This window comes from Mercurialis annua, linkage group LG5, assembly GCF_937616625.2.
Source record: "Mercurialis annua linkage group LG5, ddMerAnnu1.2, whole genome shotgun sequence".
NCBI lineage: Eukaryota > Viridiplantae > Streptophyta > Magnoliopsida > Malpighiales > Euphorbiaceae > Mercurialis > Mercurialis annua.
The window spans coordinates 11,916,440-11,931,289 of NC_065574.1; the positions used below are offsets into that span (position 1 = coordinate 11,916,440).

Sequence of the window (14,850 nt, forward strand, 5' to 3'; positions counted from 1 at the left end):
GATATAAACCATAAGTTTAATATTTTATAATTTTAAAAAATAAACAATAGTAAATTATTTTTTAAGTAAATTGATGGTTAACTGATGGTAAACTTATATTTAGTAAAGCGATATAACCCATAATTTTTTTTAAAATAAATAATAGTAAATTGTTTTTTAAAAAAACTGATAGTCAACCGTTGGTAAACTTATATTTAGTAAACCGATATAAATTATAAATTTAATATTTTATTATATTTAAAAATAAATAATAATAAATTGCTTTTTATGTAAATTGATAGTCAACCGTTGGAAACTATACTTAGTAATTCGATATAAATATAAGTCAAAATTTGTACATTAAATTCATGTAAACTTCAACAAACAAGCTAATTTGTAGTAAAGTTTATGGTGCTAAACAAATGAAGCTTCTTTGTTTAACTCACTCTTCAAAAAACTGTTCTTTTTTCTATTTTTATTCCCATCTTTTTCATGAAAACAATTATTTTATGGTGCGGTCAATATGAAAAAATATCTCCATGGATCATACTTTTATTATTTTCTCAAATCCTCATTTTGTTTCTTTCACTTCTTCTCGAGTTTATCTAAGAACTCAAAATATTAAATTACCATTAACTTATTGTTCAGCTATTTGTGATCTTCTTCACGTCTGCACCTCCGCCATTCGTCACTGCCTCTTCCTCCTCTCCATCTCCTTTGCCTGAACCAGCTGGTTATCTGCGCTTCCACCATCTCTCAACACATCCGCCTCCTCTGCAGCTCCGTTGTCCGCACCACCAGTCCGTCCTCTGCGCCTCTGCCGTCCTATCAACCTCCGCCGCTGGTTTTAATTTTAAATTAATTCTGCCGGTTTTAATTTTAAAATTTAAATGATGATGATGATGACGATTGTTTCACTGATACTTTTGATTTGGGTTTTTATGTATCTACAAGTAGCCTTACTAAATCAGTGAAACCTCCGGACGAGAACCTCTGGCATAAATTAGCGGATCCGTAAATTTTATAGATAAAAAGTTCTTTTTGCAAAAAAAATTCAGTCAAACCATGTATTTTAATTAATTATAGTCAAGAGGTATGTGTGAGATTATTTTACTGTTTAATGTGTATTTGTCTAAAAAACTCATAGGAAAGTGGCCTTAAGGCTTGTAGTAGGGGCCTGTTGTTGCGGTTAGGCTTTAGGCTTTATTTTGTGGTATATCCTCTTCTATTTAGTGACCCATAAACAAATCTCAAAGATTAAAAGTAATTATCTTTTTTTAAGTAAAAGGATGTAGTCGAGAAATTAGAGTTTTCACTGCCAAATAGTATTAAAAATAAAATAAAATATTTGATACAAAATTAAACTAAACAATTTAATCTATACTATATATAAAAACACGGATGGGGGGACAGACAAATTTACTGAATAATCCTTTTCAGTTTATTACTAAATAAAGGTTTTATAGTCATATACTAATTAGTTATTTAATCAATTACTATTATAATTAAATTCCTAATTAAAATAGTTAGTTAAATTATCTCCAATTTAGTTTTTAGTATGTAAAAAATAACTAAATTGTCTCCAAAATAGTAGGAATATCTATCTTTTAGTTTGATTAAACTACAAAATTAAAATACCGTATTTGGTCAATACTTATTTAAATTTTAATCTTATTATTTTTAAAAATATTATTAATAAAATTAAGTTAATTATTTAATTATGGTTATTATAAAACCAAAAGAAGAATAAATTCAGTATGGAAAAAAATTTAATAACCGAAATATTATATTTACTTTTATAAAAATTCGTAACTAATTTAATATTAACTATAAATAAAAAATTAATATAATTATAAAAAATTTATTAATATATACATTGACGAGTTACGTTACGAGCCACGTGCATAGCACGTAATGCGAAACTAGTAATGAATAAAAAGAGTTAAAGTTAAAAAAAAACTCAACAGCAGATATTATTTCTCGCTCTTCATAAATTTAACTTTACTGACTTTTTGGAGATTCTTTTAGAAAAGGCCTAATGTCTTAAAAAACCCCCGACCTTTTAACCCCTTCTCAATCATGCCCTGAAGTTGAAAATTTGTCAATTTTACCCAATTTTGCATTTTTCTGTTTCAATTGTACCCTAAAAAATTAAACTAACGTCTTTTGCGTTTGGAAATTTGTTTAAAACATTCTCCATGTCTCGCATATATTAATTGTCTATTTTTAAAATTTATTTAAATTTAGTTAAATTAATTAAGAATTTAAATTAGTGTTAATTTGATTATGGTTTTTAGTTAGTTTTTAAAAATAAAGGACTTATTTGTACTTTTTTTGAATAAAAAAGAATTTAATTTCATATTTAAATTTAATTAATTGAATGATTTCATCATTTAAGTAAAAAAATTAACAAAAATTAAAATATTGGGGTACAATTGAAAACGGAAAAGTGGGTAAAATTGACAAATTTTCAACGTCGGGGTGGAATTGAAAAAAAATTTAAAGGTGAGGGGTTTTTGGGTGATTAGGCCTTTAGAAAAATTAATCTGATGCGCCAAATTTTTTTTTTGAACTGTAGTCCAGTATCCTTTTTCTTGCATATTATTTGATCAATCCTATGAATAATAATAATAATAATAATAATAATAATAATAATAATAATAATAATAATAATAATTTGTTGCTGTTAAAATAATATTATTATTAATATGAAAAATTTAATAAAAATATATATATCAAAACACATATAAATATTATGGACCAAAGTCGGCAACAAATTTATGAATAAATAAAATTTTGGACTTAATTATAGATAATCATAATTAATAAATCAGCAAGAGCTTAAGAGTGAGTATTAACTTTGTAATAAGTTCAGCACCAAATGAACCATTCGATTAGTATAACTCAGACAAGGCTAAACTCTACTTACTCTCCTTCATTCCATTACCTTTCCATTGCGAATCTCCGAATCACCTCGTCCGTACAATCAATCCCAGCCCTCCAACCGGTTCGTAAACTACCATGTTTATTCATCTTTTCGTCTGAATCAATCAATTAAATTTCTGGGTTTATCGCGATTTTGCGCTTCTTGAATTGTTATAAAAATTCCTTGTTTGTTTAGACTTTCGATAAAGTATTGTTTTTTTTTCATTTTCTTGATTTTGATGAAGTATTGGTTTAATTAATTATTATTTTCTTTATTGTACTGGTACAGCTACAGCTCAAAATAATCGCACAAAGTGAAAAAACGACAGGCTGTGTATGCGTGGAGAGAAGAAGAAACTCACTGCCTTGCTCCAAGAAAAGAATCCAAGAAGAACAATTTACAAACCCTTTCAGGTTTCTATCTTTCTTAATCTAATTCAATTGGGTTGCTCTTCAAACCCCAGATTTCAATTGGGTTTCTAATTAAACGATCAATCTTGGATTCTTGCAGTTGTATCTTCTTGTATAGAAGCTTCAAAATGGCCAAGAAATCAATACCCAAACACACCAAATTATCTGTCTATCTTTACATTCCCAATATAGTTGGTCAGTTCTTTTTCTTATTGATAAATTTGATGGGTTCTGTTTATGTACTTAATGGTTCTTCTTCTTCCGAATATGTGCAGGGTATACACGAGTTCTTATGAACTGTTTTGCTTTTGCTATTTGTTTTTCTAACAAGGGTCTCTTTAGCCTTCTCTATTTTATCAGGTCAGACTAACGTTTTTATTTGGTTTTTATGAAGTGTGCAAGGGTAATTTAACATGATTGTGATTCTTTTTCCGTTTCAGCTTTGTATGTGACGGTATTGATGGTTGGTGTGCCCGTAAATTCAATCAAGGTATCGCTTCATTTCTAACCTTTTTGTTTGATGCAAAGTTAACTTGTAATTTCGGTTAATGAACACGTTGAGTATTTACAATTTTTATTCGTAAAAGCAATGTCATTTGTTACCATCGTTGAGATGATTTAGTCATCGGATGTATTTAACTTGAGAGGGTAGTAGAACGTAAATCTTCCTAATGGAAGTCTTTTTGTGTCTCTAGTATTTTCCTAAATGTTGCTCGAAAGCAGCTTTTTACTTTTAGGACACAACAAAGGATGAATTCTAAAACTGATATTTCAAATTTCCAAATGTAATGTTTTTCCGGGAAAAAAAAAATGTAATGTTTTATGTATTTTAGCAGAAGTTGATTGTTTCTTATGAACAAATATAAGGTTGATTGTCTCATTAATCATGTTCCTTATCCAGTATCGACTTTTGGAGCTGTTTTGGATATGATAACTGATAGGTGAATTTTTCCCCCCTCAACACTCATAGTTTCTTTTGAACTTTTCTAGTTTTCTTCTATTAATTTTAGATTTTTACATTTTTCCTTGAATGGCTCATTTAATTAATGTGTTTACCATCCAGGATTAGCACTGCTTGTCTACTAGTAATACTTTCCCAAGTATACCGGTAATAGTTTTTTGTTTCTCGTTCAAAACTTTTGAAAGATCTCTTATGCTTGCATTTTTTAGATTGTTTGGTTGATTTTTCTTTTCTTTTTGTGTGTGTGTAGACCTGGCTTTGCTTTTTTGTCATTGCTCGCCCTAGATATTGCTAGTCATTGGCTGCAGATGTACAGGTAACTTATCGTGTATAGAACATACCAAATCATTCTTGTGTGGATTGATGTTTTCTGTATGGTTATGTACCCTTTTATTCGAGTTTGCTGAGTATTTACTGTATATCTTATACTTGAATTACAGTACGTTCTTATTAGGCAAAACCAGCCATAAGGATGTCAAAGACAGCACTAATTGGCTATTCAAGGCTTACTATGGAAATCGTATGTTCATGGCTTACTGTTGTGTAGCTTGCGAGGTACTTCTGACTTTTCTACTGTCTATAATTATTGGTCTCTATATTTCACTCAGTCATGTTATTACCGTTGTTTTCTTCATCTAACTATTATTTTTATAGGTTCTATATATAATGTTGTTTCTCATCGCAGAAAAACAGACTGAGAGCTTAACCAATGTAAGCTCTTTACTAACAACCATAATCATTTTTCCATTTAGCATGTAAATAGCATTTCTCTTGGCACTTTCGCTTTCATAACTTCTTTTTTCCTTTTCGCTGCCATTTCAGGTTCTAATAACGTCCATGACGAAATTCTCATTTACCTCATCACTACTAGGACTGAGTTTATTTGGATGGGCAATCAAGCAAACTGTAAATGTCATCCAGGTAGCAATCAGTAAACCTTTTATCTTTTTGTTAGCAACTTGTATTGGAATTCTTAATTTGAACTCTAAAATTGATGTAATGGAACATTGAATTCGTGAATTTGGTACTGCAAGGCCCATATTGCAAAAGACGCATGCATGCCCCAATCCTGAACATATAACAAAATTCTTTATCTTAAACTTTTCAGTTACAGTTAGTGGTTATACTGTAACCTATAAGGTAGAAAATGTTCAAACTCGTAATGATTACCTACTGCCAGACTCCGGTCCATAATATTTGTCGTATTTGTCCATTTCACATAGATTAAGAAAATAATAAATATGTCTTGATTTGTATGTACTTTTACTAAATTGTCCATATTAATTACTGCTATTTTCATATTTAGCTAATCCTTTTAACCTTAGTAAAGTAAACTGTTTATTGCTCGGGATAAACTTAGAAAAATAGTAACAGATGCTTTCTTGTAACTTTAAAGTGATAAATATTATGGACCAAACAAAATTTTCAAAATGCGACAAATATTATGAACCGGAGGGAGCAACTTAGAAGCACACTTGTAATTAAAGTCGGTTAATTCAAAATTAGAATAACTAATTTCTCATTTCTGTTTCTCAAAAGATTACACATGTAATTAAGTTCTCGAGTTAGTGTAGAATTTAGCAGACATTGTTGTCGGTTACAATATCCATGATACTCATTCCCTTTAAATACTAAAACTGCGACTTTGTTGTGATCTAAATTGCATGGACTTGTTTCTGTTTTTTCAGATGAAAACCGCAGCTGATATATGTGTCCTGCATGACATCAACAAAAAGGAGAAGCCATAACACGTTGTGCATTCAGTTGTAATAGCTTTTCTGGCCTTCAAGATGATGTTAAAGTGGCAAATGAAGCACTGCATCGCAGTTGGCGATCCATTGAAAAACTGATTACATGTTTCAACTTTCCTCGTTTTGATTTTGCTTCTAAGTGTGTCTAGTTGTCTAAATAGTGGACGGTGGTACAGTGTTTATCGAGTTTTACAATTGTAATCTACCATTTTAATACTTTAGTTTCAATTCTTTTTTGGTGACTCAAACTGTAAATGCAGGAAGGAAGAGTGCTTCGTGGGTAGTGAGGCAATGTTAGTAGCTATTGCTTTCCAACAGTTTTTACAAAAATTGCAGTAAATGTTCAATGTTTGCCACTTATTCTGCAATTTCTGTCTAGGGCTTTGTTTATTTTATGTCTATTATTCTGTACTACAAGGTGCTATGATGGTATTTTTTATTTTTTGGTTACCATTATATGGGAGAGTATAAAGACATTATAGTAACTCATTGTCTATACTATACATTACACATATTTAAGCCAAATCAATTTTACAAATTTATTATTGAATTTAATTTTACAGAACTCAACAAATTTGGTTTGCGATATACAATATACAATATGGGCATTTGAATCCATGGGAGATTCTTACCCTAGACTTACGGCTTTTGTAAATAAACTAAAATTGAGCTCTAAGAAGTACGGAAACTTTGACAAAGTTGCGTTTCCCGTTTCATATATGAGTTGAGCTTGATTTTACATAATGGCAGCTTATATAGAGCACATTCGGCTCGATAGTTCGACTTATTTATATTCATGAACAACTCATATATGAACTTGTTTAGTTGTTTGTGAATGGGCTCATATATAAACTCGATTAAAAGTTCATGAGCTGGCTCATATAGGAGCTCGATAAAGAGATAGTGAACAAACTTGTATAGGAGCTTGGTAAGAGTTTGTGAACTAACTTGTACATAAGTTCGATTATAGGTTTGCATTTATATTAAATATATGTTGATTTTTAATTTAATATAAATATTTTAAATATTAATCATAATATTACATAATTTTGTATAAAACTATATAATTTTTTACTTCTAAAAACAATGTAGCAAAAACTATATAAATTTTTTCAAAAAACTATAGTTTCAACAAAATTATGTAATTTTGATAAAAATAAACTAGGCTGGACATTTTTTTTAATTTGTTTAGCTCGTTCATTTAGATACGGCTCGTGTTTAACTCGTATTCGTTTGTTTATGTATAAATGAGCTTGTTCACGAGCTCAGTTCGTTTAACAGCTAAACAAAAAAAAAAACACAAGTTAATAAACATAAACTGAACATAAATACTAGGCTAAACCCATCTAAAAGCCCTTATACTATATTATTTTTGTTCAAAAAACCCTTGTACTATTTTTTTGTTTTTGAGGTCCCTGTACTTGGCAAAATTCCGATTTTCATGTCCTTTTGAGGGACTGGAGGAACAAAAAACTTGTAAGTAGAGGGACTGGAAAAAATTAAAAAAGGACCTGAAAATCAAAAATTATGTAAGTAAAGGGACCTGAAGAATAAAAAAATAGTACAAGGGCTTTTTGAACAAAAATGATATAGTACAAGGGCCTCTAGATGGGTTTAGCCTAAATACTATAAAGTTTAAAAAGAAACCGAGTATGAACACCTCATCCAAAAATCGAACAAACATGAACTGAACTCCGTAACAAACTGAACATATACACCTCAAAACTCAGCTCTGTTCATTTACAGTCTTACTCCCACCTAGTTGGCCATGGACTGATATGCAAAATGTATGAACACAAACCAAACTGAATATGAATACAAACCAAAAAGAAAAAGCCAAATCTATTAATTCTATTTAATTTAATTTTAATTCAATTCAATTCAATTTGAACCAAATGCACATCTCCTACTTGTGCACATTACCATTCTTTTAGCCTTATAAGGTCACATACTTCCACAAGGCATACAAGTAACTTAAAATTGTTCAACCAAACTGAAATTCTATCTTAAAGGAATACAAAGATCTCCCATGAGATAGGCTTCACTTCTATATCAAAATAACGAACTCACAAAAATAAAGAAGACAAGTTCCCGTTGATATTTCTTTGCCGGAAATAAATAACTATTTCTAAAGAGCTCTCTAACACTAAATTGCTAGCTTGCAAATATCAGTTCAGATAGCTCAATACAAGCTAAACCCGAAAAATTGGCTAACAATAATGGCTAGGCCAAGAGCAATTGCTATTAGAGAAGAAATCCATGTGAGTTTCTCCGTAATTCTTGGTATTCGATCCTTTAATGCCTCACTACATGATCCTAAGAATACCGTATAGCTTCCCATTGCAACAACAGTCCCAACTAGAAACATAACGAGGAATGCAGCACCGGCTAAGCGCGAAGGCAGTGCAAGTGCAGGCAATACCATCATCAATGCATCTGGTTGCAATCCATGGACAATCCCGGTGGCAAAAGTAGCAAAACCAATCTTCTTCTTCCCAACTGTCGGGTTCTCTAGTGTTCCATAGACGCTGCTGACATCACATTCGCCATTTTCTAAAACAACACATGGAGTCGGGACTTCTGAAACTTCCTTAATTCCCAAAGCACCAATAACAAGTAGCGTAAAACCAACTACTCTAGTTCCCCATGTTCTGATAACCTCAATATGGAGTCGATCCTTTAGCAATAGAAACAGCAAGCCAAATATTAACTGACCAGCGTCATGGCCACAGCCCCAAAGAGCTCCAACAGCAGCACTTTCCATTCGTGAACGACCAATTGAGAGCGGAGCCAAGGCTGCAAGGTGGTCAGGCCCTGAAAGAGTATGTAAACAACCAGCAAGGAATCCAGTCCAAGCACTACTTAATAATTCAGTACGCATCAGTTTGGCTCCTACACCAACGGCAGGACCCCCAGCCTTTGCAGCAGTTTGAAAGGTGGCGAATGCAGGTGAAGCAAAAACCGGATGGATTAAGAACATAATGACAGCTGACAGTACCACAAATGTCCCGAGACTAGCTGCCTGGAAATATTTTAAAATACATATTGAGAAAAGGTGGAAACAATTGCCATATTAACACTAAACTGTGCAAAAAAAAAATCGATTTTTTTTTGATACAGTTCATAATGCTAATCTGCATTCAAATTCGCATGACATTCTGAAAGTGATATATAAGTAATAGGTTTCATAAGCCTTCTTATATTCAGCTGTATACTTTAATTGTTCTGAAGGATCAGACACATGTAAGTTGCACCACCTTTAAGCATCTTTGCTGACAATTAAACAATCACCATGCATGTAAAAAGGGAAAAATAGAAAGTAAGAACAGTATATATGGTTTTATAACATAAAATTCATTGTATAACGTGCTTAAAGCCAAATGTGACCTCAAACAATAAATGTTACAAAATAGAAGTATGAACAACATTGAATAAAGGCGAAAATACGTTAAGTAAAGATCATGCACAAATAGAATATCAGAAACAATACAAAATCCAAATTTAAATCATTTGAGACGTAAAGTAGCTCTGGCAAAGAAATGTTACCCAATCATTGAACTTTAAGGTAGTGTACACATGCATTTATGTTAAGGACTTCTATTGAATGCTTGAAGCATAAAAGACACTTGCACCACATCAGTAAATTCCAATTTCACTCGCTAACGAACCATCACCCGACTTTAAATCTTTAGCCAATGGATTATCTCATGACAGTCATATTCATTACTTCACTAAAAACAGTATTGAGGCACAGTGGAGGTGCGCGAACCAATAACTTACGCGATCGACAAGTACCAAATGGGGAAAATCTTCTGAAATATTATGTCCTCATTGTGAAAAAGTAGCACAAATCATATTATTTTTTCAAAAACATTCATGACATCTAAATCACATCCACTTTTCTTTCAACCATTCGCCTTTTGCAACCTAGTTAAATGATTAGTCCTTCGATAATTTACTAAATCTACAACTGAAGCTTCCACCTAGAATGCATTTCTTGACACACAAAACTATAAATATCATTTTACAAAAGTTTATTTTCTAATCCTCTCACAAAAGTCTACAAATTGTAAGTAAGTCAAATAAACTTTGTAAGCTTCCTTGCATCCAAATTCTCACCAAACACAATGAAATTATTTAACTTTGGATAATCTTTTTAAAATAACAACAAAAAACACTTTAAATCTTCCAATTCAGGACATCAAACACATAAACTGCAAAAAAGAAATAGTCTTTGCACCACAATTATAGAGTCATTCTAACGCAAAATTCAATTGGCGGAAATCAGAGAATCTACTAACAATTCCAATCAGTGGCGGAAACTTGTCCATTTTATTATTTTGAATCTTTAAAAAAGTATGTATATGGAATTTAATAGTATAGTTTTTCCGTCTTAAAATTTATAGACCACCTTAAAGTTTACGAACTTTCGATACAATCTTGCACACCTTATATATAAAAAATTCTGGGTCCGACACTCACAAACAAATTATCAAATCTATTCTCTAATCAAGCAAAAACAACAATCCAACATAGATGCAAGAACACATTGAACCACAACAAAGATTAAACAAAGAAAAATTGCACAATCAACCAACAAGTCAAAGACAATACCTTTTGTTGCAAAGATGTTCCATTTTCGATCTGCTTAGGTTCCAAACGGGATGTTGGAGAAGACCCAATTGGGTGAAGAGGAGATAGAGAAGGGACCTTAACCGAACGAGTTGCCGATGAGTTGTCATATCTGCAACAAAAGACTGAGTTGAATCGCCTGGAATCGGGACGAGTTAGAGGGGGAAACCCGAGTTTGGAAGAGTCAATTCGGTTGAGTCGGAGGAGAAAGGAGGAGGTGGTGGTGGTGGGTTTAAGGTTGAATTTGAGAGCTGGGGACGAAGAAGGAGAGTGGAGAAGCCTTTCCATTGGCTTCTGTTGGTGAGTTTCCTGTTATTTTGGGGAAGAAATGAAAAGAAGAGGAGGTGGGTGGGTGGGTGGGTGGGGTGGGGTTGTTGATGGTGAGGATAAAGTTTTGGCAGGGAAGGACTCTCTTGGGGATTAACTGAAAATTGAAAAATTTGTTGGTGGTTTTTGGAATTAATCATATTTTGTATGTTTAATTAATAAATGACAGTTAAAACTATTTTTTGGAATTAATCCTATTTTGAATTTTTAGATTTTTTTATACAATTATAATATCTAATCATTGTTAATAATTAGTGATTAGTAGTTGAAATTTTTTTTTTAAAAAAAAGTTTATATATTTATTTTTTAAAAAAGTATTTGTATTTTTTATATTAATACGGAAAAGTTAAAAATCATGTTTTTTCCAAATTTATGATTTTACTCTTGTATAAAAGTTTATAATTTTAATATCGTCTATTAAAAAGAATCCGGAAAATAAGGAGAAATGACGAAGAAGAAAAGAAGAGAAATAAAAAAAAAGGAAAAAATGAAGAAAAAAAAATGAAAAAAAAGAAAAAACACATAGAGAAAGAGAAAAAAGAGAGCGAGAAAGAGAGAGGAAAAATTACAGGTCTTATTGTTACGACCCAAATTATTGAGCCGAGACCGGCGCTAAAAATGGAAGTGTTAGCTCCGAAACCCGTAACAAGCCTAAAACCACTAACAATTTTTCGCATTTAAAAGTATAATATTATATACAAAACATTTTCAGAAAAACTCTTTTAAATAATGCATTTATAGATATTAAAATATCATATTAGAGTTTACAATATAAAATACTATTTAAAGTCAAAATGTTTATCTAAGACTGATATCTACTGACTACTGCAGTTTTAGGAACTCATACTTGTGTAAGTCCAATGACTTCTGGCACAATGAAGATGGTTTGTCTAATCTGACTCCGACTACCTGCAAACATCAGAGTGAGGGGTCAGTATTTGGGAAATACTGAGTGAGTTTGTAAGTTACTTATAGTATTAACAAAAGATAGCGTTACACGCTTAATTCGTATCTAGAATTATGATACAAGCAAACATTATTATTTTCAAAAGTGTGAGTCCCGCTCACTAGATACGGGGACTTCAGACTACACCGTAACCGAGTGCTCACTCGCATCGAAATTAAAGTGTGAGTCCAACTCACTGGTGTGTGCAACCCACTGGTGGGCCCAGCCCACTAGATACGGGGTTTAGGTTACACCGTAACCAAGTTCACCCTCGTATCGTATTCATATTATATCAGCCATGAATATATTAAATCTTAATCTCAAGGTCAGGCACTCTAGATTGACTCACTAATGATCACGCAGCCTATTGACACCCAATAGGTAGTTGGTCACTTCGGACCGCACATTAGACACTCATCTTCAAAACAACGAATACGACATCATCTATATAATCAAATTCATCATCCTATCATCTCATATAACAGTTCTTATAAATGTGATATACGGGCAATAATACTAATAAGGTATGAAAATAATTTTACTAATAATACGCAAAAGTAAATTTGCCACTCACAGTGACCGCTTTCCAAATAATAATAATAATAATAATAATAATAATATCCCATGAATGCGAGCTCCATGCGTCGTTTGATCCTTAGCTATTCCCGCTCGTCGCTAAGTCAATTATTTATTCGAACTACCTGTACATTTAATTCATAAACGTAGATTTAGTGTAAAAACCCTAAGTTATAAATTTAGATTAATATAATCGTATTTCAAATACGATTCTTAACTTTGATAGTATTCTAATACTTAGTCGAGATATTCGTTATATCTCTTATTCATCGATTTATAAACTTAGGATTCTTATATCTAGAAACCCTAATCGAACACGTTATGTTCGATATCCAAATTTCTCGTTTTCGGGGTTCGGGATTCACTTTTAATGTCCGACGTACTTGAAGTTGGAAATCTAGATCTAAACGGGTCAAAACATTCAAACAGGCGCGGTAGCTAGCTGTGCGAGCGCACAAAAGGTCCCGTGCGTCCGAAAGGTCTGGTGTGCGTTCGCACACCATGTGTGCGATCGCACAATGCGGTGTGCGCTCAGCTCCCGGAAAATCCATTTTCCGAGCGCTTCGCCGCTCGCCGACATGCTCCCACTCCATTTTAACACATATTCCAATTCAATTCTCACCAAAAACGACTATAGAAACGCCATTACGATCCGTTTAATTCGTTAAAACAAAATAACTCTTATTTACCAATTCTCACTATAAAAACGTCAAGCTTACCTCGATTTGAAGCTTATAAACGATGGAGAATCGAATCCTGAACGAATCGGTATAAAGAACGCTCGATTTGGACGAGATACGGCGAAACGGCGGCGGAACGAATCGATCGCCAAAACCTTTCTCACTTCTTCTGTAACTTTCATGAATCATCTGATTCATTCGTTCACTTTATATATAAGTTGGCTAATTGTCTATTTTGATCCTTCATTTCTTTAACTTAAAACATTTCTCTTTTAAACTTTCTAATTTAACCAAACGGTTAATTTATCCTTTTATACGTATTATTTATATCCAATTAAATAATACTTAACCCAAAATTATTATTTTCTGTCAATAATCTTTTAATTGCTATTCTCGAGGCTTAAGTAGCTAATTTACATTTTGGCCCTAGAACTTTTCAAAAGTTGCAATTTAGCCCAAAACGTATCCGCGCAAAAAAAGTCATAAATGAACCAAGTTTAAATGAGATTTATATTAAGATAAGAACAACAAATTACTCTAAAATTCTTTATATTTATCATAATTCATAGTTTGATATTTCTTATTTGAAATCAAATGTTTGGTATCTTAATTTTAATTTTTTCAACTATTAGGTACTTTTATTTCTTCCGTCGATAATTTGATATTCACTTTTAAACGATTTGTTACCTCACTTTCAGTTATATTAATGATTTGATACCTTACATTTAATTCCGTTAATAATTTATCATCTAAATTTAACAGAAGATTAAGATTGTAAGTGTTTGCAACATTAAAGTTATATACTGCTTAAAACGTTTTATAACTAACTTAAAAACTAAATATAACTTTAGAAATGTTAAACTTTAATTCTAAATTCGACGATCAATCATCATATTTTAAAGAGGGGCTGTCGTTACTGATGCCAGACTGTTAGCTAAAAATTGACCATAATTTTGATGATCCATAAATTTAAATAAATAACATTTAATATTTGCTTTCAAGTGGTCTTTAAGTGATGTATAAGCTAATTTGTTAGATAAGTAAAGTATTAAAGCTAGTTTCAAATGTAAATGATTTGAAATTGAAGAATCCAGTTCAAACTGAATTAAGTTGGGCTGTTGATTCATTGAAACTCAGATGTATTCACATTCTTTCATAAATTTTGTTAGACGATAGTTTTGGAAAAACTCTTCTAACACCAAGCTGATTGTCCTGTAGGCTGTAGTAGGTAAATTAAATGTGCATAAAAGAACAAGGTGATTATGGGAGAGAGAAATGATTTTTGGCAAAATTTACATAACAGTTTTTCTAAATGATTTCTTCTCCTATGGATTTTAAAAAGATTTTTAAAATGTTTTGACTTGTCTTGTAACCCATCAAACTTGAATTGAAAAAAATCTTATGAAAAAACGTGTTTGAGGCTATTTTTGACCTTTGATTTATAAATAGTACATCTTCTCTACTCTTTTTTAAGCAAGATTTTTGAGAGAAAATCTTCTTTCATGCATTTCTGCGTATTTCATTCACTGTTTTTCTGAATTTTTTCATTGATGTTTTCCGTAACTCAAAATATCTATTAGTTTATACTCCCTCCGGCCATTTAGGAAGTAAAAAAATTTTAAACTATAAAAATATTACAAACTTTTTAAAATAATATGTTTT

General features: G+C 31.6%; 2 protein-coding genes across 2 annotated transcripts; one reads left to right on the plus strand and one right to left on the minus strand.

Moving 5' to 3' along the window:
• Positions 1-2,874: 2,874 nt before the first annotated feature.
• Positions 2,875-6,395, plus strand: LOC126683287 (CDP-diacylglycerol--inositol 3-phosphatidyltransferase 1-like). Its single transcript, XM_050379136.2, has 12 exons — positions 2,875-2,986; positions 3,194-3,318; positions 3,416-3,510; positions 3,591-3,675; positions 3,756-3,805; positions 4,217-4,256; positions 4,379-4,423; positions 4,527-4,592; positions 4,717-4,831; positions 4,931-4,987; positions 5,099-5,197; positions 5,965-6,395. Exons 3-12 carry the CDS (start codon positions 3,444-3,446, stop codon positions 6,022-6,024), a joined length of 684 nt encoding a protein of 227 aa, XP_050235093.1. The 5' UTR covers positions 2,875-2,986; positions 3,194-3,318; positions 3,416-3,443; the 3' UTR covers positions 6,025-6,395.
• Positions 6,396-7,856: 1,461 nt separating this feature from the next.
• LOC126682401 (chloroplast protein FOR GROWTH AND FERTILITY 2-like) lies at positions 7,857-11,029 on the minus strand. Its single transcript, XM_050378064.1, has 2 exons — positions 10,642-11,029; positions 7,857-9,049 (listed from the first exon to the last, which is right to left on the minus strand). The coding sequence occupies exons 1-2, from the start codon at positions 10,945-10,947 to the stop codon at positions 8,210-8,212; spliced, it is 1,146 nt and encodes a 381-aa protein (XP_050234021.1). The 5' UTR covers positions 10,948-11,029; the 3' UTR covers positions 7,857-8,209.
• Positions 11,030-14,850: the final 3,821 nt, after the last annotated feature.

Excerpts from the sequence above, each read along its gene's own strand:
- LOC126682401 (XM_050378064.1), bottom strand. The coding sequence starts at position 10,947 with ATGGAAAGGCTTCTCCACTCTCCTTCTTCGTCCCCAGCTCTCAAATTC. Across the intron at positions 9,050-10,641 it reads GAACATCTTTGCAACAAAAG|GCAGCTAGTCTCGGGACATT; the intron begins GTATTGTCTTTG and ends AAATATTTCCAG.
- LOC126683287 (XM_050379136.2), top strand. The coding sequence starts at position 3,444 with ATGGCCAAGAAATCAATACCCAAACACACCAAATTATCTGTCTATCTT. Across the intron at positions 3,676-3,755 it reads AGCCTTCTCTATTTTATCAG|CTTTGTATGTGACGGTATTG; the intron begins GTCAGACTAACG and ends TTTCCGTTTCAG. Across the intron at positions 4,257-4,378 it reads TTGGATATGATAACTGATAG|GATTAGCACTGCTTGTCTAC; the intron begins GTGAATTTTTCC and ends TTTACCATCCAG.